Source organism: Botrytis cinerea, chromosome 12, assembly GCF_000143535.2.
Source record: "Botrytis cinerea B05.10 chromosome 12, complete sequence".
NCBI classification, from domain to species: Eukaryota; Fungi; Ascomycota; class Leotiomycetes; order Helotiales; family Sclerotiniaceae; genus Botrytis; species Botrytis cinerea.
In genome coordinates this window covers 1,915,112-1,938,289 of record NC_037321.1, presented here as the reverse complement: position 1 = coordinate 1,938,289, position 23,178 = coordinate 1,915,112, and the positions used below count along the sequence as shown (strand labels likewise).

General features: G+C 38.4%; 8 protein-coding genes across 9 annotated transcripts; 3 read left to right on the top strand and 5 right to left on the bottom strand.

Moving 5' to 3' along the window:
* The first annotated feature begins 129 nt into the window (after positions 1-129).
* On the top strand, positions 130-2,767 carry BCIN_12g05630 (hypothetical protein). The gene is made up of 3 exons (XM_001547161.2): positions 130-522; positions 677-1,384; positions 1,644-2,767. Exons 1-3 carry the CDS (start codon positions 329-331, stop codon positions 1,933-1,935), a joined length of 1,194 nt encoding a protein of 397 aa, XP_001547211.1. The 5' UTR covers positions 130-328; the 3' UTR covers positions 1,936-2,767.
* Positions 2,768-3,523: 756 nt separating this feature from the next.
* BCIN_12g05620 (hypothetical protein) lies at positions 3,524-5,141 on the bottom strand. Its single transcript, XM_001547162.2, has 4 exons — positions 4,481-5,141; positions 4,335-4,420; positions 3,792-4,180; positions 3,524-3,695 (listed from the first exon to the last, which is right to left on the bottom strand). The coding sequence occupies exons 1-4, from the start codon at positions 5,092-5,094 to the stop codon at positions 3,621-3,623; spliced, it is 1,164 nt and encodes a 387-aa protein (XP_001547212.2). The 5' UTR covers positions 5,095-5,141; the 3' UTR covers positions 3,524-3,620.
* Positions 5,142-7,017: 1,876 nt separating this feature from the next.
* On the bottom strand, positions 7,018-9,188 carry BCIN_12g05610 (hypothetical protein). The gene is made up of 2 exons (XM_001547163.2): positions 8,886-9,188; positions 7,018-8,813 (listed from the first exon to the last, which is right to left on the bottom strand). The coding sequence occupies exons 1-2, from the start codon at positions 9,121-9,123 to the stop codon at positions 7,219-7,221; spliced, it is 1,833 nt and encodes a 610-aa protein (XP_001547213.2). The 5' UTR covers positions 9,124-9,188; the 3' UTR covers positions 7,018-7,218.
* Positions 9,189-9,778: 590 nt separating this feature from the next.
* Positions 9,779-11,967, bottom strand: BCIN_12g05600 (hypothetical protein). The gene has a single exon (XM_001547164.2). It carries the CDS (start codon positions 11,775-11,777, stop codon positions 9,921-9,923), a length of 1,857 nt encoding a protein of 618 aa, XP_001547214.2. The 5' UTR covers positions 11,778-11,967; the 3' UTR covers positions 9,779-9,920.
* A 361-nt stretch (positions 11,968-12,328) lies between these two features.
* Positions 12,329-14,955, top strand: BCIN_12g05590 (hypothetical protein). Its single transcript, XM_024696525.1, has 2 exons — positions 12,329-12,590; positions 13,362-14,955. Exons 1-2 carry the CDS (start codon positions 12,428-12,430, stop codon positions 14,915-14,917), a joined length of 1,719 nt encoding a protein of 572 aa, XP_024552336.1. The 5' UTR covers positions 12,329-12,427; the 3' UTR covers positions 14,918-14,955.
* Positions 14,956-15,222: 267 nt separating this feature from the next.
* On the bottom strand, positions 15,223-17,825 carry BCIN_12g05580 (hypothetical protein). Of its 2 annotated transcripts, XM_024696524.1 has the most exons (3): positions 16,755-17,825; positions 16,154-16,384; positions 15,223-15,879 (listed from the first exon to the last, which is right to left on the bottom strand). In XM_024696524.1, exons 1-3 carry the CDS (start codon positions 17,421-17,423, stop codon positions 15,718-15,720), a joined length of 1,062 nt encoding a protein of 353 aa, XP_024552335.1. In that variant the 5' UTR covers positions 17,424-17,825; the 3' UTR covers positions 15,223-15,717. The 2 variants fall into 2 exon arrangements, with proteins under 2 accessions (XP_024552335.1, XP_024552334.1); XM_024696523.1 differs by having other exon boundaries at positions 16,154-17,825.
* A 356-nt stretch (positions 17,826-18,181) lies between these two features.
* On the bottom strand, positions 18,182-20,633 carry BCIN_12g05570 (hypothetical protein). Its single transcript, XM_024696522.1, has one exon. The coding sequence runs from the start codon at positions 20,539-20,541 to the stop codon at positions 18,640-18,642; it is 1,902 nt and encodes a 633-aa protein (XP_024552333.1). The 5' UTR covers positions 20,542-20,633; the 3' UTR covers positions 18,182-18,639.
* A 786-nt stretch (positions 20,634-21,419) lies between these two features.
* On the top strand, positions 21,420-22,761 carry BCIN_12g05560 (hypothetical protein). The gene is made up of 3 exons (XM_024696521.1): positions 21,420-21,614; positions 21,670-22,361; positions 22,415-22,761. Exons 1-3 carry the CDS (start codon positions 21,495-21,497, stop codon positions 22,653-22,655), a joined length of 1,053 nt encoding a protein of 350 aa, XP_024552332.1. The 5' UTR covers positions 21,420-21,494; the 3' UTR covers positions 22,656-22,761.
* Positions 22,762-23,178: the final 417 nt, after the last annotated feature.

Below are 23,178 nucleotides of genomic sequence, written 5' to 3'. Positions count from 1 at the left end.
GATTGATGGAATCTTGAATTTGACATTTAAGGATTTCGACTTTCATTTGGAGTGTTGGGTTTCTCGGGAATTTCTTGGGAATTTCTTCATCGATATCCATTCCTCGATATCCATTCCTCAATATCCATCGGGATTATCGGTTCGAACATTGACGAATTAATTCAATAAATCCAAAACAATAAATTTCAACAGATCGACATTCACTACGAACTACGAACTACGCACTACCGACTCGAACTCGATCTCGAACTCGAACTCGGACTCGGACTACGTACAAGTTACAGATTACGGATTACGGAACATATCTTAAAGATCGGACCCCGCAACCATGAGTTCTTCAGCGCAAGGAGCACCGAGAGCACCGGCAGTCTCGACAGTTCCAACAACATCAAATGATGATAAAAAGAAAGGATTAAGTCGAGTTTTGGGACGAATGAAGACAGTTTTGAAAAGAAGTGATGGATCAAAAAGATTATCATTTGTTGGAAAGTCTTCAACTTTAAATACAACAGGAGAACCGAGGTAAGTAATGAATATTTTGGTGTCTATTACATTGTTTTCTTTTCACCATGTCCACGTATGGTTTTATGAATATGAATATGTGGAATTTCAATGCTCAATCCTCATCCTCAATTTTCATCCATATTCATTAATAACTTACTTGTGAATTTCTTAGTGTCCCTAAATCCACTGATCAATCATCAAAATCACAATCACAATCAAAACCAACACCGGCGCCAGCACAATCCAAGGAAATCCCCGTCTCAATTCCCACTGCCGTCGAAACGAAACAAACTACCACTACCGCTACCACTACCAAATCCAAATCCACTACTCCTAACACAACAAAACAACAACAATCTCAATCTCAACCTCAACCCACCAAAATCTCTCGAGCAGATATCAATGCTGAAAGAGCTAGAAAGTTAGCTGAACGTTTTCAATTACAAATCGAACCACATGAATGGCAAACTCTTACTGGAGAAAAAGATGTTTGGAGAATCGAAAAACCTATTCGAATGAGAATTCATAGAACTTGTCATAAATGTGACACAACATTTGGTGCCAATAAAATTTGTACCAATTGTGAACATCCAAGATGTACAAAATGTCCAAGATATCCTTTGAAAAAGAAGGAGAAAGGAAAAACTGCAGTGGCTAATGTTGGTCCAACGAAAGTGGAAGTTGATCGAGAATGGAAAAAGGCTGAAAAATTAATCATGACTTTACCAAGTCAAAAATTGGGTGGTCAACCTTTGGTCAGGAAAAAACCTATGCAAAGAGTTAGAAGAACTTGTCATGAATGTTCAACTCTTTTTACGGCTGGAAATAAAATTTGTACAACTTGTTCTCATACTCGTTGTGCTGATTGTCCTAGAAATCCGTAAGTTTTTTTCTTTTCTAACTTCTTTCTGTCTATCTCAAATATTCGAGTCGACAGAAATAGTCTGCCTCCACGGCAGTGGCTCCCGGAGGGCCAGCGGAGCGTCATTACATTTCATTTGATTTTTTTAATTGATTGATTATGGGGGCAAGCCCCCAAACCCCCATAGCTCGCTCCGCTCGAAAATAAATTTAATTCTTTCCTCTTCCTCTTCCCCCCCAAAAATAAAACACTCAGACTAATATATTCATCTCAATAGATCCAAGACAAAGAAATACCCCGATGGTTACCCTGGCGATCAACCATCTTCCAAAATCAAGAAATTCGCATGTCATAAATGCGATAAAACATTCCCTCATCATTCTTCCTCGGATCCATCAAGTAACATTCAAGAATGTACAAGGTGTAAGCATGTTAGATGTGATATGTGTATGATAGCTGTTCCGCGAAAAGTGGTACCAGAGCCGGATCCAGAGGTGTTGAGGAGAGTAGAGGAAAAACTGAGAGGGTTAACTATTAGACGGCCGATGACAGTAGATGTAGTTGTTTGATGGGCTGCTAGGGTAGTGATGTGGGGTGTGGGGTAGGGTGGGAGAAGCGGGGAGCCTGGTCGAATATGGAGATTTGGTAACGAGAAAAAGGAAGAGAGAAAGGAAAGGAAAAGAAAAGAAAAGAAAAGAAAAGAAAAGAAAAATTGCATGGACGGATGGATGGATCAATGGGCAAAAAAAACAACTCACATCGGAACATTTACATATTTGACGGCATTTAAATTTTTGCATTTTTCGGATTTTGCATTTCTTTGCATTTGCATTGCATAGGAAGCGATTTGACTTGATGGGGAAGATGTTGGAAATTCGTTTCGAAAGAATTGTCAAAAAATTACGAGGCGATGAATTAGCGAATGTTAATTGTGTATGAATGGATACATGCGCATTAACATTTTTGAGTTTGAGGTTGAGTTTAAGTTTGAATTTGTTTTCTGTTTTGTTTTGTTTTTTTGTTTTTTTACATTAGGTTGTTTTAGTTTGGGAGGATTGATTGATACCTTTTTGTGTTTTGAGATTGTTGGCTTGTGTTGTGTGGAGGGTGAGGGGTGAGCTGCGTCGGCTGGAAAAGGATTGAGAGCGAGAGCGACGTGGAAAGGAGATAGGGGATGAGGATAAGGGGGACGAAACGAGATGAGGTAAAGAAATGAAGAATATTTTAAAATGCATACATACGATTGATATCATGATACCATAAACCTGTCTACCTATTAGTGGGACTTTGTTAATTGTTTCAATCGTGAAAGGGGAGTGGTGGTGATGTGGATTTGGATGTGAATTTGGATGCGAATGAATGGGTGGATATATAGATAGAAATATATAGAGTTCGAAGTCAGAAGTTGTTGTTTTGGTTGTTGATTTTGAGTGATGTGAGTGAGTGATTGATTGTTTGACTAATTGATGTTTTGATAGATTGAAAGATTGGAAGACTGGAAGATTGATGACTTGATAGACTAAAAGATTGATGGTATATATTTAAATCGTATACCTGAAAGCGGTGGCTTATGAGTACCGAAGCTAGTGGAGGAACAATTTAAGCTTATTTTATGATTGATATGAGATGATGAAGACTGCCTTAAGCTACATCATCGTCGCAAATAGAATAATCAAGATTTCTAGAGATCTTCAAAACGATACCGTCAGTTCTCGAGAAAAGAATGTAGCAATCGCATTTTCCTGATACTTCTTTAGACAATTTTGATTTTGAATTGGTCACGGAGGATTATTATGATTCCGAAAGTATGTCATATACATATGTTGATATAAACTTAGTTAACAAGTGGAAAGTGCTTTAGTCTATTATGGTTATAATCGTTGGTGATCATTATTAACTATGGGAAGCTATATACAAGGAAGCGCTAATGTCTCGCTAACTAATACACCGCCCTCTTGTGATCACATGATCGATATCCGACACCATATGATAAGATGAATTCTAAATCTCTTTGGGAAATTTGGAATGAAATGAAATAAAAAATACCATGAACGGCTCGAAAACAATTCTAGTAGGCTAGAATAAAGGAGTGAATTAGAAAGCTTAAAATACTTTCAAATACTTGGTTAACTTATCAAGTAGGATGAGCATCTGGTTTGAACCGTTAAGCGAAATTCCGACTCAAACTCATTTATTTTCCCATGAATGATCACCCTTCTAGTTACTGTTCCAATCAATAACCATCCTGATATATCTATATCTTTCCAACACCTGCATTGGCTAAAACACTACTCTTAACAGCGCTAGCTGCAACGGGAGTGACTAACCACTACACATCAAATGGTTAGTAAATTGACATTCAAGGAATTGTGAGATGAGATAAATATCAAGCGATTATCAAAACTAAATGATGAAATTTACTCACATTATTACCATATTGCTTGAAAGTGGTTAAAGCCGCTACGACTTTAAGACTAGGCCAAGCAGCACCCGAATTCGTGACGGTGTTTAAAGCACAATTTCGCCCCAAATAACTGGCACAAGTAGTTGCAGATGTAGAATCTGGAACATTCCAGACAGTACCACCTGTACCACTAAAAGGTAAAGTGACATTTTCGAGTACGTTACCCTCAACTAATACCGTAGTTCCGTCGTAAAGTTCAAAGTCGTGGCCGGCGTTATTGGCCATGTAATTGTTGGTAATTTGAACCACGGCATTAGTACCACTAACTTTTGGTGCTCGACCTGATAAGTTGTGCCAGTAATTTCTATCGAGAGTGAGTAGGTCGTTAGGACCATCAATCATCATGGTCCCTAGTTTGAAATGAAAAGTTAGTAAGTTCTTAACCTGCGTTTATGACTGTGTTTATGCTTGTGTCTATTGCGTCTATGAACCATTGGTTTCCCTTTTTATAGAGACCAAGTAGAATTGAATCATTAAAACTGATTTATAAGATTGAAAACTTACAGTAATGATTACCATTGCAGGTAGCTGAAGTTGTGGTTGTACCATAGAACTCACAATTAGAAATCGTGAATTGACTAGCGGCATAACTAATGAAGAGTTTAGTATCATTTGTGGTTCTCCAAGAAAATATTTAAAATAGAACTTACTGTGAAACAATCATTTGTCTTCCAATTAAACTGAATTTACAATGATCAATCCAAACACCTCTACTTCCCTCCAAAGAAATAGCATCTCCACCCCAAACATGTGCAGGGTTCATATTTGTGAAATGAATATTTTGAATAATGATATTGGTACTGGTAGCAGGGATTCTGAGTCCTTTACCCGCAATGACACCAGCGCTACCAACACCCAAAAGTGTTTTTGAAGATGCGACAACTAGAGGAGTCGATCCGGCTTTATCGTAAGTGATGGTAGAGGCAACAATGTTAGATCCGGGTGTACAACTTAGGGTTCCTATGTAATCTTGACCACCATTAGACGGCTTGCAGCTAGCTTGATAACAACCAGTATCAGTAGCTGATCCTTCGGAACCAACAAAGTTGAAAGTTTTATCGATGAGGATTACTCGCGGTGTACTATCAGCGAGCCATGATTTGAGTTGAGCAATATCAGATGGTGCTGCAGCTACTGCTGAGCCACCGCCAGAAACTCCTTTGGCAAAACCATATGCGCTTCCTGAGACTGTAGTTGCAGCATTTATGAGGGGAGAAAGAGCCAAAGTAATGAACGTGATCAACCTTGTGGATGATTTCATCATCGGTAGTTAATCTGAAGCAGTTGACAGATAGTAGAGAGGTAGTTGACAGGTAGTAGAAAGATAGTAGAAAGGTAGTAGAAAGGTAGTAGAATGATGATAAGTGTTTTGAGATTTAAAACTCAAATGGTTCCTCTTATAGAGAAATTTATGCCAAGATTTTGGTCATCAATCCTTTCATTTCTATGTACTGACATATTCTATGAGTAATTTTATTATACTTCAGAACTCCCTTCATCATCAAATCAAGATTTCAATTTTTAGACTTCATGTTTTGCCTAAATCCCCCAGTATCTAATTAGATGAAAGAGGTATGATTTATGGTTATCCAAGTCAGATCTTTGATCTAGTTTGTCTTTTTATACAAGGTATATTCTTGAGTTGCATATAGAGTTGCATGTAGTTGAAAATCCGTCACTAAGTAGGAAGCTCGGGAAGTAATGTAGCATTCTCAAGACTTGATAGTCCACGTGTAGTCGACCATAAGAATTCTGAGGCTTCCTCGTCTCAAAGAAACTCGGACTATATAAATTTTATAAGATCCGGACAAGGGTCTATGCCACTTAGGTCCTCAAAAGTCTTCACTCGGAGGAGATCTATAAACTATTCCATTTGAGGAAATAAATCATGGATCGGCAAATGTTGTCACCGAAAAAGATAATATACTCGACTTCTAATAGGCAACGAAATCGGCGTTAAAATTGTATTGGGGGAACAATTAAGGACCCTGGATATGAAAAAGATCCTAGTGGATGTTGTTAATCTATTTCTTACCATTTTCTTCAGATGATGAAATCTCCTTAACCTATTTCGATTCTTGGAAGTTCAAAATGAAACGCTGAATTCAAAAAAGATGGGGTAATATGGATGAATAAAACCTACGAATACCGAGGTCTCGGAAAATAAATTAAGGCTAGAAAACCCAAAGAGCCGGTTGAACAGTTTTTTGTATGGAGCATAATAATTCTTCAAGATTCTTAGAGAATAATGTCATTTTCATTGGCATCGAGAGAATTCATTGATAGGCTATGTATAATAGCTGATAGCTTTACGCCTCAATGATCACCCGCAGAAGGAAGATTTTCAAATACTTTAGCCATTCATCATATCAAATACAATAGGCAAAAAGAAATCGCTTGATTCATACCCAACCCCGATCTTAGTATAAAAGAACCTTGGAAGAAACATATGGATTTTACCTTCCACTTTGAAGATATCGTGGTGCTCGGATTTGGATCAAGTATTCGGAAGGTGACTTTGATTAAACCATAGGTTGATGATCCTTTGAATATCATATCATGTAGTTACGGGAGATAAGTTATGCAGTCACGGAGAATTTACCATACAGTCAACTTCTCTAGATATTAAAGTCGTATCACACGCATTGATAAACAGTCATCCTATTGACCAAGAAATACTAGGATCTAACATCTTTAAAAGTCATTCGGAATTGTTTTACTCATATTACTTGGCCTTTCAGACGTGTGACCTTATTATTCTGTTCTTTGCCCATATATACATCACAAAAGAAGCTGTCATCTAACGAGCAGAGCACGCGTGTATGGGTATTTTCTTCTTTTTCTTCTTCTTCTTCTTCATTACATTTCAAATAGTTGCGTATGTTAGAGCCCATACGAAGTCTCTTTAAATGAAAATGTCAATATCACATAGTTAGCTATTATGATGTCTTCTTAATGAGTTTGATTTAATGTATTTTATAATGTCTATCTATTTTATGTTCAAAGCTACGTGAGCTACATTCGTGTGCTAGCGCGAAATCACGTGTACATACTCACTCATGTCACGACAAAAACTCTCCACACTAACTCCGCTACCGTCCACTACTGTCCACGAATGCAGTGGACGGAAGTTTTCTCACCAAATTTACTCACTAACGGATATCTCGATCAATGATACTTTCAAATGTGACTTCATTATTAGATACATACCCACTATCCCATTTACTCCCGTTACATATTCGGGGTATCTTTTGCTTCCTATAATACATATCCACATATCCGCATATCTACCAAAAACGCCTTTTACTAACCACTCATACCACCAAAAAATACACCTTCATCTCATACCTAACCACTCATACCACTAACAAATATACCTGACTCCATCTCAAACATTGTATCCATTATCAGTTCCAACACCATCTAAATCCATAAATTGATCAATATCTGGTATGACAACATTTGGTTGTGGAGTTGATTCAGGAAAAATGTTATCAGCTGGAGGACCATCTAAACCTCTACCAACTTGATAATTATCTGGAACTGATTTTCCTAATGTCGTTCTCCTATTCTTTTGTCTCTTTCCGGTTCCTCCAATTGTATCACCTCTTCCATTCATCCATAAACTAGCATCACTAGTCTCACCTCTTCCAATACCAAGTTGATAAGCTTCCATACCTCTTAAAACTGGTAACAAAAGTCGAGTTTCATACCAACGACCTTTAATATCAGCTAATCCTCGACGAGCTGCTGGTTCAAGTAATTGCCATTCATACCAAGTACGCTTCTTTGCATTATCCGCTACTTCATTACGGAATCTTAAATCAGAAACCATTCGCGGAGGTAGATCTGGTGTTGGCCATTGTGATCGATTGTTATAAGGCATTGGCATCTCGACAAATTTGTAAATATCACCCACGAATGTTACATCAGTCAAAAGTGGATTTGATTGTACTGTACGTTCAATGAGTTTTTGAATGACGAGAACCACAATTGAATCTCCATCAACACGTAAACGAACTGGTTCACCAACCCAAATCTTTTCAGCTCCAAGAAACATTCCATTGTAATGTACTTCTCCAGGAGATACAATGGCCTTTTCAAGTCTATCAAAAAGTGAATAACTTCCATCAATCACTTTTGCGGCCAAGATACTACCATCAACTTGGTAATCTCCTCCACCATATTCACCTCGAACAATACGATCCCAAGGTACTTCATCAAATGGGATATTGTTGATTGAATTGATTGTGGTTTGTGGTACACTCCAAGCAAGCCAAGGTCTAATTGATTCTTGATCTTTGATTTGAGCTGGTGAATGTGAAAGTGGGTGAGAAAGTGGTTGAACCAAATATTCCGCTTGGAAATGTTCATATCTTCTCTTTGATACAACTGCGAGACCCCAAGCATGTCCTCTATTAAACCAAACTAATTCTCCTGTACGATAAATGAGTCCTGTATCAGGTGTACTATCGAGTTTTTGTTCTGCTGATCGAATTGATGAAGTTGGTTGAGGTGATGACTTTGATGATCCAGAAGCTGCGGATCCTGAGGTGGAAACTTTTTGAGGTATGCTAACAACTGGCATACTATCCTTTTTAATTTCCTTCTTGGGTGCTGGTATACTGACGACCGGAGTAGTTGCCTTGGTTATTTCCTTCTTCAATATCGCGCCATTAATTGCTTCTTCTTGTGGATCATCCTCCCCGAATGGTGAACAAACTTTACATGAACAATTCCTTGGGTCGCCATCTGGATCCGTACTTAACCAAAGTACATGCGGGAAAAAATCTGCCGGACTTCGATATCTCTTCTTTCGACCTTGTGGATGTCCATATAAATAGGTATCTTGTCGTTCATAAACTCCAGCTGTATGTCTGCCTTTTTCCTTCTTCGAATCTGCTTCCAATTTATTCTTGTTATATTTGACGTGTTCCCATAAAACATATCCTTCAGGTAGATCTTTAAGTACGTAATTCCTATCTGCGATGAAGTTAGTTGGTGAACGCATAGGATGTGCAGTACGATGTTATGAAGCTTTTGAGAGAATGTTACCAGAATGCTCTTTTCCACCTAAATAATGCATCAACATGCCGCCAATCTTTCTTCTCCAATCGATAGCTTTTGGTTCATCAGAATCGAGTTTCTTGTAAAAATCAACAAGTCCTTCCGCATCTTCTTTATCATTCAATTGAGCTGGTGTTGGTTGATTCAATTCTTTGATACCTGTCTTTGTAATGATTTCTAATTGCCCATCTGATCTACAGATAGTAATAGGATGAAATGGTGCCATGATGGCAATTGTGAATGGTAGATACAATTAATTCTTGATGGGATTCAGAAGATATGACGGTAACCTTGAGATAAAAAGTTGTGGGGCGGAGCTAGGTTCTATTTGAGTGAATGGAATTTAGTTATTACTAAGATGTTAGTTTTTAGTAATCGGTCGGATTAACTTTAATCCATTCCCCCTTTCCCCTCCCAAATGGATATGTTTAAACGTACCTTGATTCAAAGTTTCTCTCCCAAAAATGTACAACCAAAAATGTACAATCACAAATGATGATATTCTTAAGGGGTTGATCAAAGTCTGAGTAGTAATGTTCAAAGTTTATATATGAAGATATAATCATCCAAGATTATACTTGTCTTTATTCATTGGGGGAAAGGGGATGAGAATAAGCGAAGTACTGACTTTTTCGTATTGAATTTATAATAGAATCTTTTTAAAATATCTTTATATATAAACCTTGCTTGCTTTCAGATTATTCTTATCAACTTTTACTATAAGTTAATACACTAGCCGTCGGGGAAAAAGGATTTTTCAGACTGTGGATTCATAGAAGCTTTTTTTCTTCTTATTTTTGAGATGTATAAAATTTTAATCTTATTTCTTTAATCTTTGTGGCGGCCAGCCTCCAAACCCCCGATCTGATAAGACTTCAATTTGACATTTCAGTTTATTCAATTTCGCTTTGCTTGGAATTAAGTGATTGGAGAGATCAGCTTTTGAAGTCAGTAGAGATGTTGATTAGTTCTTGGGATGCCTCCAACTTTTCACGCAACAATACAAGGTTAAGAACTTTATATTTATGTTATATAATACCCCGGGGTTTTAGGTGTAGCATCTGGTAATCTATATCGATGCGCCAGGGGTGCAATTACAGGGCCATCTCCGCCAACTAAAACACATAACAAACGCCTATCCATACAATGTTTACAAGCAAATTTTTCTCCAACATCTGAACTTGGTGGACCTCTTACTTGAGTTAGATTTTTAGATCTTACTTCCACACAACGGGTTTTACTAAGTATTGTTGCTTGATACCATCTAGAAGGCCTTCCAACCCTTATCCATTCACCAATTTGTTCATTCATTTTTTGAGATAAACCGGCTGGAATATCCAAGGTCAACAAACCACCTTCTACTCCTCCACTGATCAAGAATCGATAATTATGTACGACAGGTGGAACAATTCCCTGAGCTGGACCTTGTACATTCCCGGACTGAGCAGGAGTTTGATTCGACGATGTGAAGTTGCGGTCCAATTGAAATTGTCCAAATTGTCCCTGCAAAATGGTAGGATTAGATTGTTCAAATCCAGGTGGCTGATTGGTTCCAGGTGTATGCGACGGCGAATGACGCGCAGGTAGCTGCATTGAAGTTCTATATCCTGGAGTGAGTGGTGAGCCTGAGTTAAATGCATGTCTAGAAGATTCTGGTTGACCAAATTCCGGTGAATGGATAGGAAATTGTGGTGAATAGTATTCATCAAATGGCCATGTCGGAGGAGGTGGTACACTGAATCCATGCGAGGGGATAGATTGCAAACTGGAGGTGGTAGATGACGGTGATTGTTGCAATAATGCGGACTCGCCACAAGGTGTTTGAGGTGCAATAAATCCAGGTGGCTTTGGTGATTGTTGGACAACATGGCTTTGACCGGGAACAAATGTATTAATTGTTAGTGGAGGATGGAAGATAGGTTGACTTAGTTGTTCTCTAAGTTGTTGGATCAACTTTTCTGATGCCAATGCTGCATTCTTTAATTCCTCATTCTTCCGAGATAAGATATCATTTTCTGATCTAAGTCTCTTGGATTCCTCCCTAGAATGGATCAATTCTCCATCTACCCTACCTTTTTCCTTAGAAATTTCTTCATTTCGATGCAACAACTGTTCACATTGTTTTCGAAGATTCGAAATTGCTTCCGTTTCAACGTTCTCTTTGTTTTGAACTTTCAAAGCACTGAGATTTTCTTGAAGGAACTCCTTTAGTTCATCACATTCAATGCTAGTAGCAGCAGATGAATTCATGGTAAGATCCGTAATTCTACCAGTTAGCATACCAACTTGTTTCAACAATTCTTCATTCTTGTGTGTCAAACCAATAACTTGACCTTGTCTCTCGAGCAATAAACGATCCAACAAAATTTGTACCTCAACAGATATAGTAGAGAGAATTTGTTTGTACCTCTTCATTTTCTCTTGAGTTTTTTCCGTCATCAAATTGTAGGATTTAAGTTGGGATTCCATCCAATCAACTGCTTTTTGAGATACTTCCAAGATTTTCTTTCCATTCCCAATACCTTTTTCACGATTTCTAACCTCGGCTGCAAAATCAAAGCCTTCTTCGAGATTAAGGTCTTGAACCTTTTTTATCAATTCTTGTCCAGCTGACTCCAATTCCACCTTACATCGATCAATTTGAAGGGCCGGTGCAATAATCCTTGTAAAAGCATCCCTATTATCACGTTGTGATCTAGGGGCGGATCTGGATGCGCGACTTCGTGGTGCAGGAGTTTCATCTTCACCATCATTTACGGCCGCAGCCACTTGACTACGGTTCCGACGATTATCATTTTGACTCCGAATAGTTGGTGCTTGACGACTACGGGTCACACGTCTTTCCATTTGGTCAGAGCCGTTGTTGACATTAGATGCCATGATGAGATTAAGTTCCGTCTGTGACGGCTGTCAACTAAATTAATAGCTGAGAAAATTTGGGGAAAATAATCAAAATTACTAAAATTGCTCGCCCGAAGTTAGGAAACTAGTCCAAGTCTGGGTACGCAATGATAGGTCCAATTGATTATGGAAACTAGAGATGATATCAAATGAGATTAAGATGTGAGTCGTGGAATGAAGATGCGTTGATGTCAAATGATTGTGATGAGATGGTAACAATGATTCATCTTGAAGAGAAAAATTCAAAGAGAAGGCTTACATAATCAATTGCGAGCGGGCGCCGACGAGGAACATTGCCACAAGTCCCTTGGTACCGGTGAATTTATTTCCTTTCACTTCTTTTTTCCACCACGATACAACAAGTTTTATGATTCTTTCTTAAATTCAATTGAGAATTGAACCTTGAATAGTTAATCATTCAATAATCAATCGACAATCCCCCTACCTCATATAACTCCTTCATCCTTTCAAAGAAGCGCCTTAGCCCATCCCTATCAAAGACTTGAACTCTTTGAGCTGTGGGAGACTTCGGAACTTTTTTGAAAGTTTTCCTCTTTTTCTCATTAGTTTACTTGAGTATTCTATTGACAGTGTGCACAGCACAAACTCAAAACTCTACTATAATCAAGATGGAGAAATACCTCATGATTTTCGATCCAAAAGGGTCCAAGGAAGCGTCAATTGATGATGCTGGTAACCCAGTATACCAAATCTGGAAGATCCATGATAAATGGAATAGAGAAGATGGATTATCATCACTTTATGAAGTCCAATTTTGGGAAGAAATCAAAGGTAAGAATGATATTTATCATATCGATGAATATGAAATGAAGTATAAGTATGGAGCAATGGTTGATCGATGGGAAAAGTGGTTTGGTACGAATTGGAGAGAGGAGTATGGTAAGTTTGGTCATATTTGTGGTGCAGAACGTCAGAGGTTACTTGTATCAACTCCAAAGAGAAGATTTGATGATACACCTAGTAAGTCAAGATCAATTGAGAAGAAATCAAGAAGTGGGAAATCTTCCATCTCAAGTGGGAATGATTTAAATGTGAGTAATTCTTCACTTACTGGCGGTACTCATCCAAGGTCAGGAACTAGGTTTGATTCAATGCCTTTATCATTCTCACCCGCTTCAAGAATTGGAAATTCTCCTATTTCAGATGGTAATGATTCAAGTGTGAGTAGTCCTCCACTGGCCAATGTTTCTCGTCCGGTTCAGGGTAAGACATATACTTTACTGCCTCCACCATTGTTGGCAGCATCGTCCAAATCTTCAAGAAGATCACATGAATCCCAACAAAGTAATGTGGGTTTCTCTAGTGGTTTTCATATCCCATCAAGATCTGCGAGACAAATAGCTTCGGGATCTCCATATCCGGTCGAACAATCTGGCAGACGTTCAGGTTCGGAAACTGGTCATCCTGAATCGCCATCTACATCTAGGCAATCTGCCACAAGGATAGCGGCATCCTATACCTCTTCCCATGGACAATCTGCGATGAGTTCAATCTCATACCCAAGTCACTTGGCATCTTTTTCAGTAACTGACCAATCTGCAGAGCGTTTAGAAGCAACATTTTCTCCTGCCGAATCGAGACCTCCTATTTCCGAAACTCAACTTTCGACCTCATTCTATCCTATGGGAAACGATACGGAAGATCAGTCTGCGGAAGAACAAGTGGTGGGGTTTGAATATGATCTTGATGGTTCGGAATATGACGATGAATATAAGGAGATACTCAACAAGTTCGATAGGGTTACATTCCAAGCTACAATTGACTCGATACATAAAAAATCTGGAGAAGAACTTGAAGCCATGACAGAACAAGCCATAGCCAAATTAAGACAGGAGGAGAATTCTCCAATGGCTGATGCTAATGATGGAGAACATGTCGAAAATCCTGGAATGATACTTGATGCTTATTCCAACAGACTTGTCGAAGCACATTCAATAGGTCTAAAAGAATTGGTTGATGCCGCTTTGGATTTGAAAGGTTTACCTTGTGATAAATGGGTCAATAAAAGAAGGGAAGATGGAAATCTTGATGTCATGAAACTTGAGCTTCTCTTCATGTCATCGTGTATTCATCCTGATGTATTGAAACATCTCGTTCGAGGGGATTTACCCAAAGCTTACTCGGATCCCTCCATTACATCTATGAGAGTACATATGATATCTATGATGGAAGGAAATAAAAGAGAAAAGAGGATTTTTATCTACATTCATTATTTGGTCAATGCAATTGGAGTATCCCCTTCACCCTCACAATTGGAAAATGTTTTGAAGACAGCTGACATTTACATTAGGGGATTTGGTAAGCCTAATGATCAAGCATCATATCGAATTTCCAAAAAGATTGATGAAATGATTGGTAATCACAAAGCCGAACCAGATGGAAAGAGAAGATACATCAAGGGTGATACTCAGTATAAAGTTATAAATGAGTGGATTTCTCTGGTTCGTGGGAGAATTGAATTTGATAAACTCAACAATCGTTGGAATGAACCATTAACTCGGCCCATTTCCGAAGTCGGATTTGCGTCAAGTCTTCAACGTTTAGATCAACATAGAAAGCATGTTAGTTCCAACTATATTATGAATTTGATTGAGGCCATCTTTGCGTTGGAAGGTGGCGTTTATAGGAATCGTCAATACATTGTTTTTAATTGTATTGAACCATGCCATGGAACATTTGGGGAAATTTTATGTTCAAGATATGCTCAAGCTTATTCAACACATGGTGGAGGATTCTCTCATTTCGTTGCTGGTGTAAGTGTTGCTAATTCTTATAAGCATGAAGAACAAAATTGGTCCTTGGCTAAAGAAGATTTATTGAAGACAAATTGGTTCAAACCAATTATTAAAGAGGAGACGATGAAACTACGAGAAGAAATCAGTATGATCAGTAGACTCTATACTTCAGCTCAAGATCAGGATGAAGAATTGGAAGAGATGATTGAAACGATGGAAAGTTTGGATTGTTTGAAAGAGGAATTGTCGGTTAGTGACGAGAGATTAGAGGAAATGGCGGATGAGTACACTAATCTTATGGATCCTATGTTGGAGTTTTTAGCTTTGGTTGAATCTGGTGATTTAGATGACTGGGTAGTCTAATAAATAAAACAAATATCATAATCACGTTGTAAAGCACATGTACTTGGTGAAAGATTCGATATTCGACGAAAGGTGGTACAGAGTTTGAAAAGCCCTGATAACATGGGATGTAGATACCTAAAACATCTACATCTCTGTACTAGTAAACCTGTAGCAGAACTCTTCAAACAAAATCATAGCGCATGATTGAGATACATTATATATATTATCATTTTCTCCAAAGTCATCACTTAATATTCGAGAAGAATGATGACGCTCCGCTAGCCCTCCGGGGGCCACTGCCGTGGAGGCAGAATAGGATGATTTGGGAATTATATTTTTACATTAAAACCGAAAGAAGACCAAAACAAAAGAATCATAACTCATAAATCCATTATCATTACTCATTCATATACCAAACTACCAAACTACCAAGACCAAGACCAAGACCAAGACCAAGACTAAGATCAAGTCCAAGTCCAAATCCAAGTCCAAGTCCAAATCCAAGTCCAAGTCCAAGTCCAAATCCAAGTCCAAGTCCAAAACAACACAACACAACAACTATACCCATTCTACTTTATCATAAAAGTAATTCCCCAACATACAACAGTCTACCTCACGAGTGATCAAATAATCACTATAAACTTTTCCAGCCATCTCAAATCCAGCCATCATAATTCTCAAAATTCAAAACACCAAACACCTCTTTTCCCATTACCATCTCAACCACAATTCCATTTCTTTAGAATTTCCTCCCAACTTTTTAATCTTCCCCACCTTCTCTCCAATTCCCATCCGCTAAATTTCCCCAACCCCACAAATTACCTCATCGCACATCTCGGATAATAATACTCATGTTCATATGCTTTTAACAACCCCACCAAATGCATTATCGATGCTGCCACAACTAAAATATGGAAAATTTGATGCGAATGACCTAATATATCGAATTTACCCGGAAAGTAACATTCTGGTATACGTAGCTTTTTTGATGTCAGTTTTTATTCATTTTTTATTGTATCTTTAATTTTTTTCCAGACCCATTCAGGATTTCCGTACCCTCTACTCCAAGGTACATCGAATCTGAAGAAGGTATTTGGAAAGAGGAGAAAGAGAAAGAGAAAAAGAAAACGAGATAGAAAAGAAAGAGATAGAAAAGAGAGAGATAGAAAAGAAAATAAATAGAAAGAAAATAAATAAAAAATAAAATAAATAGAAAAGAAACAAAAGAAGGAAAAGAAAAAGAAAAAAACTCACACTATAAATCACTGCTCCAAGAATAAGAAATCCTCCTTCTCCAAGATACCAAGGCATACCAGTTCCATTAACAACATAATCCCAACCAAAATAAACAATGGCATGAATAATAGGTGCAAAAGCCGAACATCCTGTTCCTATAAAAATACATACTCGAAAAGTACGCCAACGAGGACCTTGAAATTTTGGATGTAGTAGAACGATGAGGATTGTTGAAGTGAGAGTTATTATCTAAGAGGATGTGAGTATTTTGACCGTTTATGAGTACCATGTGAAGGTTTGAGGTGGTGATGGAGAGAGAGGAGAGGAGAGGTGGAGGAGAGTATAGAAGTAGAGATGGAGGAGAGTGGAAGAGAAGAAGGCAGAGGTGGAGATGAGAAGGGAGGAAAGGGGAAGAAGAGTGAAGGTGGAGGAGAGTGGAGGTGGAAAGAGGAAGAGGAAAGAGGAAGAAGAGGGGTGAAGATGAGAAGAGGAAAGAGGAAGAAGAGGGGTGAAGATGAGAAGAGAGGTGGAGAGTAGAAGGGGGGAGAGGATATGAGAAAGGAGGAAAGGGGAAAAGATAGAGAAGAGGGACAGGGAAAATCAAAATAAAAACCAATACCATAACCCAATATCCAACTTGTAACTTCCATTCACAATAAAAAGCTACATAAATCGCCGTCACAAAATCCCCCAAAGTCGCAACTACTATTCCCAAAAAATCCAACTTCAACCATACCTCCGCCACATGTTTCGAATGATTCATCAATGTATGATAGGCCATACTAAACCCCATACAAATCATAGTTGTCCAGAAGAAAATGGAAAAGATGAATCGATCAACCAATGGACTTTTGGGAAAATATATTGAAAAGATGTAAAAGATAAGACCGGTGAGGAGAAGACATATCAAAAACGGAATCGAATGAGTATGAATATTGAATGTTTCGTTGTGGAGTGTGAAGAAAGTCTTGAGAGAATCCCGAAGAGAGTGAGTGATTGGTCGATAGGAAGTAAATATTGAAGGATTATCTTGATGCCATGATGGAAGATCATCATATGTGATTAAACCTTTATGGATGGTTGAAGTTGAATCTTGTCGACAAGTGATTGGAGTAGGTGGTTTCTCCGATTCCGATGGTTGAATGTTAGGTAGTGCGTAATTGGAAATTTGGGATTTATCCATGGTGTTGTAGAATTGGATTTGTTCGAGATGAGGATGAAACTTGTAGGGAAAAGAGATATTAATAACAAAAAAAGGATCCAAAATGTTGTTGGAAGGAATTATCATGAGAGCGCTTGTTTCGAGGTACGTTGAAAAGGAATTATCATGAGAGCGCTTGTGTTGTGAGATGCCTTGAATAGGTATAATGGTAAGAGCGCTTCCGTTGTAAAAGTATATTTGAACACGGTCGATCAGTAGGTAAAGTATAAATATGTTTTGACATTGATTGTGCTTGAGAATGAATTAAAGATATAGAGTAATAAATTGACTCTCATTCATCAAATAAATAACCCCAAATTTGAGACGGGCCAAGAAATATATGAAGCGATATGGTGAGTAAAACACTAGTCCATTCACTCGAGAATTCCAAAAGTCAAGAACTCAAGAACCATCGAATGAATGAACAATCATATTCTGAACTTTCACCGTGTAAGAAATATCAGGTATACGATCGAAATTTATGATCCCAATAGGAGAAAGGAAAAGAAGTGGGAAAATGAAAACAACGATTGCTCATATGTGCTTACCTTAGCAAAAAAGGTAGAAGAGATCCGATCGTTAACCCGGTATTTCCGGTTAAAGTATCATGTCCGATTACGCCGATGTTCTATTCCTTGCGGACCTACGTATAAGGCAAAAACCGGAGGGGAATGGAAGATGCGGGATGCGGGATGGAGGGGTGGAGGGGTGGAGATGGAGTTTTTCGGATTGGATGAAATTCAAATAGATCTAAATTCGATGGCACATGAATCGTAAATGAATTAAATAAATGATGCTTATCATTCATCCATATGATATGGAATACTAAGCTATAGTAATGACCATGGAAACCCCACAACATTAATCATTTCCTCTCAATACACCATTCCCTCTCAATACACCAAGCATTTCCTCCCAATATACCACCAAGTATGTTCTGACAAATATATATAAATATTCCCAAGTAGAAATTCAAATGGGTATGTACTAAAAATCAAACCGCTCAATACTAAATATAAACGCTAAAACCATTGAACATCCAATCCATATAAGGTATCATCAAACTTTCTCGTCCGCCTTTCCATCATTTGATGTTACTTGAGCATTAGTCTTTTCTGTTTCGCCTCATACTTTTTCTCCCCCTCATACTTTCTCTCCCTCTCTTCATCTTCCTCTCTTCCTCTCTCCATCTCCCTCTCATACTTTCTCTCCCTCTCTCCATCTTCCTCTCTCCCTCTCTTCATCTCCCTCTCCTACTTTTTCTCCCCCTCCCTCTCTCCATCTCCCTCTCTTCATCTCCCTCTCATACTTTTTCTCCCCCTCCCTCTACCCCTTCCTCTCCCCCTCCCCCTCCATCTCCTCTTCTCCCTCTCTCTTCCTCTTCTTCCCTCACTTTCTTTGCTTCAACTTCTTTCTCCATTCTTACCATTCTTTCTTCTCTCCAAATTGGTCCCCACTTCAATTCAATCCATAACATTGGAGATGCAACAATACATACAAGAGCAATGAATGTAAAACACCATCCTCTTCCCATATGATCAACCATAATAGTAATAATACCTGTTCCACCAGCACCAAGTAAACATCTTACAAGATTATTTGCAGCGGTTGCAGTAGAAGGACTTTGTGGATATAAATCAACAACAAGTGTACTAAGAATGTTAAAAGAACCATTGATGAAAAGTCCCAAGAAGAATTGAAGAATGAGTGGTGCAGCCAAATTAGCATTCTTCTCCAAAACCCAACCATAACATAAATAACAAGCAAGTCCCATAATTAAAAGAGGCCAAATTATTTCTAATCTAGCTCTTTCAATTGGAAAATGTCTCAAATCATCACCCCTCTTATGATCAATAGTAAAACCAATATTTCGAGCAATTTTTTTGTAATTTCGATCCAACATCTTACCATTGATGATACTAGCCAAAGCGCAACCACTTCCAAATGGAATATAACATAAACCAATTTGTAAATCATTAAAGTTGTAAATTTCTTTGAAAAGTTGAGGTAGAGAAGCTGTGACATCATAAAATGCTGTATATAATAAAGCATTATAAAATAATACCATGGCAACATCTTTCTCCATGACAATGTATACCGTCTTCAAAGGATTTGGCCACCTTAATTGTCGTTTACTTGCAAGTTCAGCTTGTGCAAGTTTTCTACTTTCAGCAGTTGCCGTACGAGAAAGTTGATTTTCCGATTTTTGTTCTTTTCGATATTTCCACCAATCAATAACTGTCATATTCCAACCTTGAGGGGGAATAGATCCATTACCAACAACATTACGACCAGTTTCGGGAACCGTAAGAGTAAATGGTATGAGGAATAAGGCAGCGAGAATAACGAGGAACCAAAAGATTGCTCTCCATCCTAAGAATTGAGCCAATATACCACCAATAACAGGTCCTAAAGCAGGTCCCATCATGGTACCAGCTCCAACAATTCCCATATATGATCCACGTTCAGCACTTGTTGATACATCAGCCACAACACCAAATCCTAAAGCAATAGCACCACTACTTCCACAACTTTGTACACAACGTAAGATGAATAAAGCAGCATAACTATTTTGTAATGCCAACCCAATATTTGCACCCAAGTATATAATGAATGCAATAATATATGTAGGTCTTCTTCCAGCCATATCTGCTAAATCTCCAAAGACTGTTGGTGCAAGACCTTGAAAGATCATGAAAGATGTAAGGGTCAAATTGATGAGGGTATTCGATACACCGAGATCAGCGGCGAGTGGATTGAGAGCTGGGAAATAGATATTGGCGGATGTAGGTGAGATGAAAGCTGCCAATGTACACATTCCTACGATATATCGTTTTTTCCACACACCGAAAGCCGAATAAGGTGGACCAGAAATTACAGGTGCTAATTCGAGATCGCGTGTTCCATCTTGATCTTCTGCGATTGACGATGCGGATGAGGATAAGGATGGGGGGGTGAGTGCGGGTGTAAGAGCGGGTGTAGAATGATCATGGCTAGGATTTCGTTCTATAGATCTTTCTGGGTCGTCTGGGTTATGTGGGTTGTCTGTGGTGTCTGTGGTGTCTGTGGTGCCTGGGTTGTTTGTGATGCCTGCGATGGAATCTTTTGGTGTTTGGTATGTTTCTTTAGGAATGATGGCCCCTTGTAAACTCGCTACCATTTTTTCTGACTTTTCCCCATTTTCAAGTCGATTATCTTCAACCATAATGAAGAAAATGGAACATGAGAAATTCGTAATCGAGTAGAGAAACAAGAATAGGAGATGTACTCAAATATAGTGAAAATCACTTACCGTTCGAAGGACCGTTGGAGAGACATTTTAGATAAATATAGTTAAAGCCGAAAACGTTTAAAGTTATTCCCATAGTATCGCCTCAGAGATCGGAATCAATCCCCAATCCCAATCATTTTAGTGGTACTTCACGGCACTCTAGATCCGATCCATCATTTGATACACGTTCATTCGTCAATACCATCAAGCGGGACTCGCAAATACTCCACCGATCTCGCAATTCAGAATTGAAGTGATGCATTGATCGCTTGAATTCGACCAGTTGCGGGAATCGCAAAGTTTAAAGCGAATTGGGAAGGGGAGGAGATGGCGAATGGAGGATGGAGAATGGATCCTAGGATGATGGCATGATAGAACCGTAGAATGATAGAACGACGGAACAACAGAACAATAGCACGACAGAACAACAGAACAACAGAACAACAGAACAACAGAACAACAAAACAGAGCAACAGAACAGAACAATAGAACAAATCAATAGAATGATAGAACGTCCATTGATAACATTGAAAAGAAGAGAGAACACAAGGAATGGAGATGAAGCTGGAGGAGAGAAGGAAACTTAATACAATGAATGAAGTTACTAGTAAAGACACTAACACCAAACCTCTCTGTGTTGTCAAATTCAATCAGGTCAGGCTGAGAATCATATCTCCGAGAATCATTATCATTGGTGAGCGTAAAGCTTAAATTTCTTACATAAACAATCTTTAGTTTATCTCAGCCTCGTCATTGCATCTGGCCAGTCCAGCTTTATTGAAGTTATTCAAAGTTTTCAATTCAAATCCAAAGGGCGGATGGTACAACACGCTCAGATGACATTATAACACATTGATGCCTTTACCTTTTCCATACATTATTCAATCATGACAGACATCACTCCTGAGTTCAATAAACTGTTAATGGGGCTTAATGCCCCTCCTACAGTTGATCCTTCTTTGACCCTTCAAAATATTGATGAATTCTTAAGGGAAGCTTATCGAATAGTATGTTTGACCAAAATCTATTCCGCACACGCACCCTACTTACTCTCCTCATCAGAATTCGCACATAGCTTCATTGAATAGCTATCTAAAAGATATTCGACAATCCTACCTTTCAACAACATCACCTCCACCAAGACGAACCAATATATCTTCCAAGACGAAACAACGACGACATCTTACCGATCGACAACGAGAAGAAATTGATGCCGAGACGAAAAAGTTATTACGAGAATTGAATTTCAATATACGGAGTATGGATGAGGCTGAAGGAATACGATATACTACCGAAACCCTCATAATACAAAATAAATATGCAAAAGCTCTTGGACGATTTGGAAATTGGGCAGCAGGAGGAGGAGAACAATCAAAATCGTTGGAGCAACAATTGGAAGAAGCAAGATTGAATGCAATCAAGATGCATCGAGATAATGTCATATGGTATTTACGACAAAAACTTTCAGAATGTGGAAAACTTCAAGCTTCAATGATGGAGATTAGAATTATGAGGGAAGTAGAGAAGAATAAGAGCAATCTTGCCAAATCTCGAGCCATGATGCCAGATCTTGGGAGCTTGGGAGATTCATCATCAGCCAAGTTCACATCAAGTGGAGATATTCACCTGGAAGCACAAGCACAAGCACAACCACAAACATCAGGTCCTCAGTTGAGTTCGGAACAATTACAAATGCTGGCAGAAGAAAATCATGATATGGTAAAACATTATCAAAGTACTTTGGATCAAGTCAAGTATGTTTCGTGGTGCTTGGAGATGATTTGATCTGATGCTAACTCTCTATCAGAACAGCAGAAAAGTCCTTGATTGAAATCTCGGAACTTCAAACGCAACTCTTAAACAGTGTAGCATCACAAGCGGAACAAATTGAAATTCTAGCCGAACAATCTTATCAAACTACCGAAAATGTTGGGGGAGGTAATAAAGAGTTGAAGAGAGCGAGTGAGCGTAAGAGCACAGCCAAGTATGTATTCTATGCATCATGTGGTCTCAGTGCTTTCTTGATCTTATGGGATTTGGTGATATGAGGATTAGTTAATGTAGTAATGAATCAATGAAGTGGAAGTAGAAGTTGATAGAAGTGGGATACCAACCCAGTATTAATATCTGAAACTTTTCATGAAGTAGTAATCCGTAGAACCGTACCAATCATTTCTATTTCATTCACATGTAAAACTACTTGGCCGTTTAACGTGACATGCTTGGCCAGGTACCCGAATCCTAATGAAGGAAATTTATCAATCACAGGGATTTTATTTATGGGTCAACATATGCATTTGAATTAGTTGAATGTCAATGCCGAAGTTTTAGAAGGATTTTGAGGTATTTGGCAGTATTTTCTTTGAATTTGCGTACCCAAGTAATATGTTGAGAGCATGTCGGAGTATGTCGAGAGGATGTGTGTAAGACTTGGAAAATCTCGGATCGAAGTATAGGTGCTGGTGGAGTAGGGAGAGTAGAGTAGAGTAGACAATACCTCGGTTCTCAACATTGATGTGTATATAAAGGAAATCAAGTCTTGGTTTATATATGATAAAAATCATTCTCACG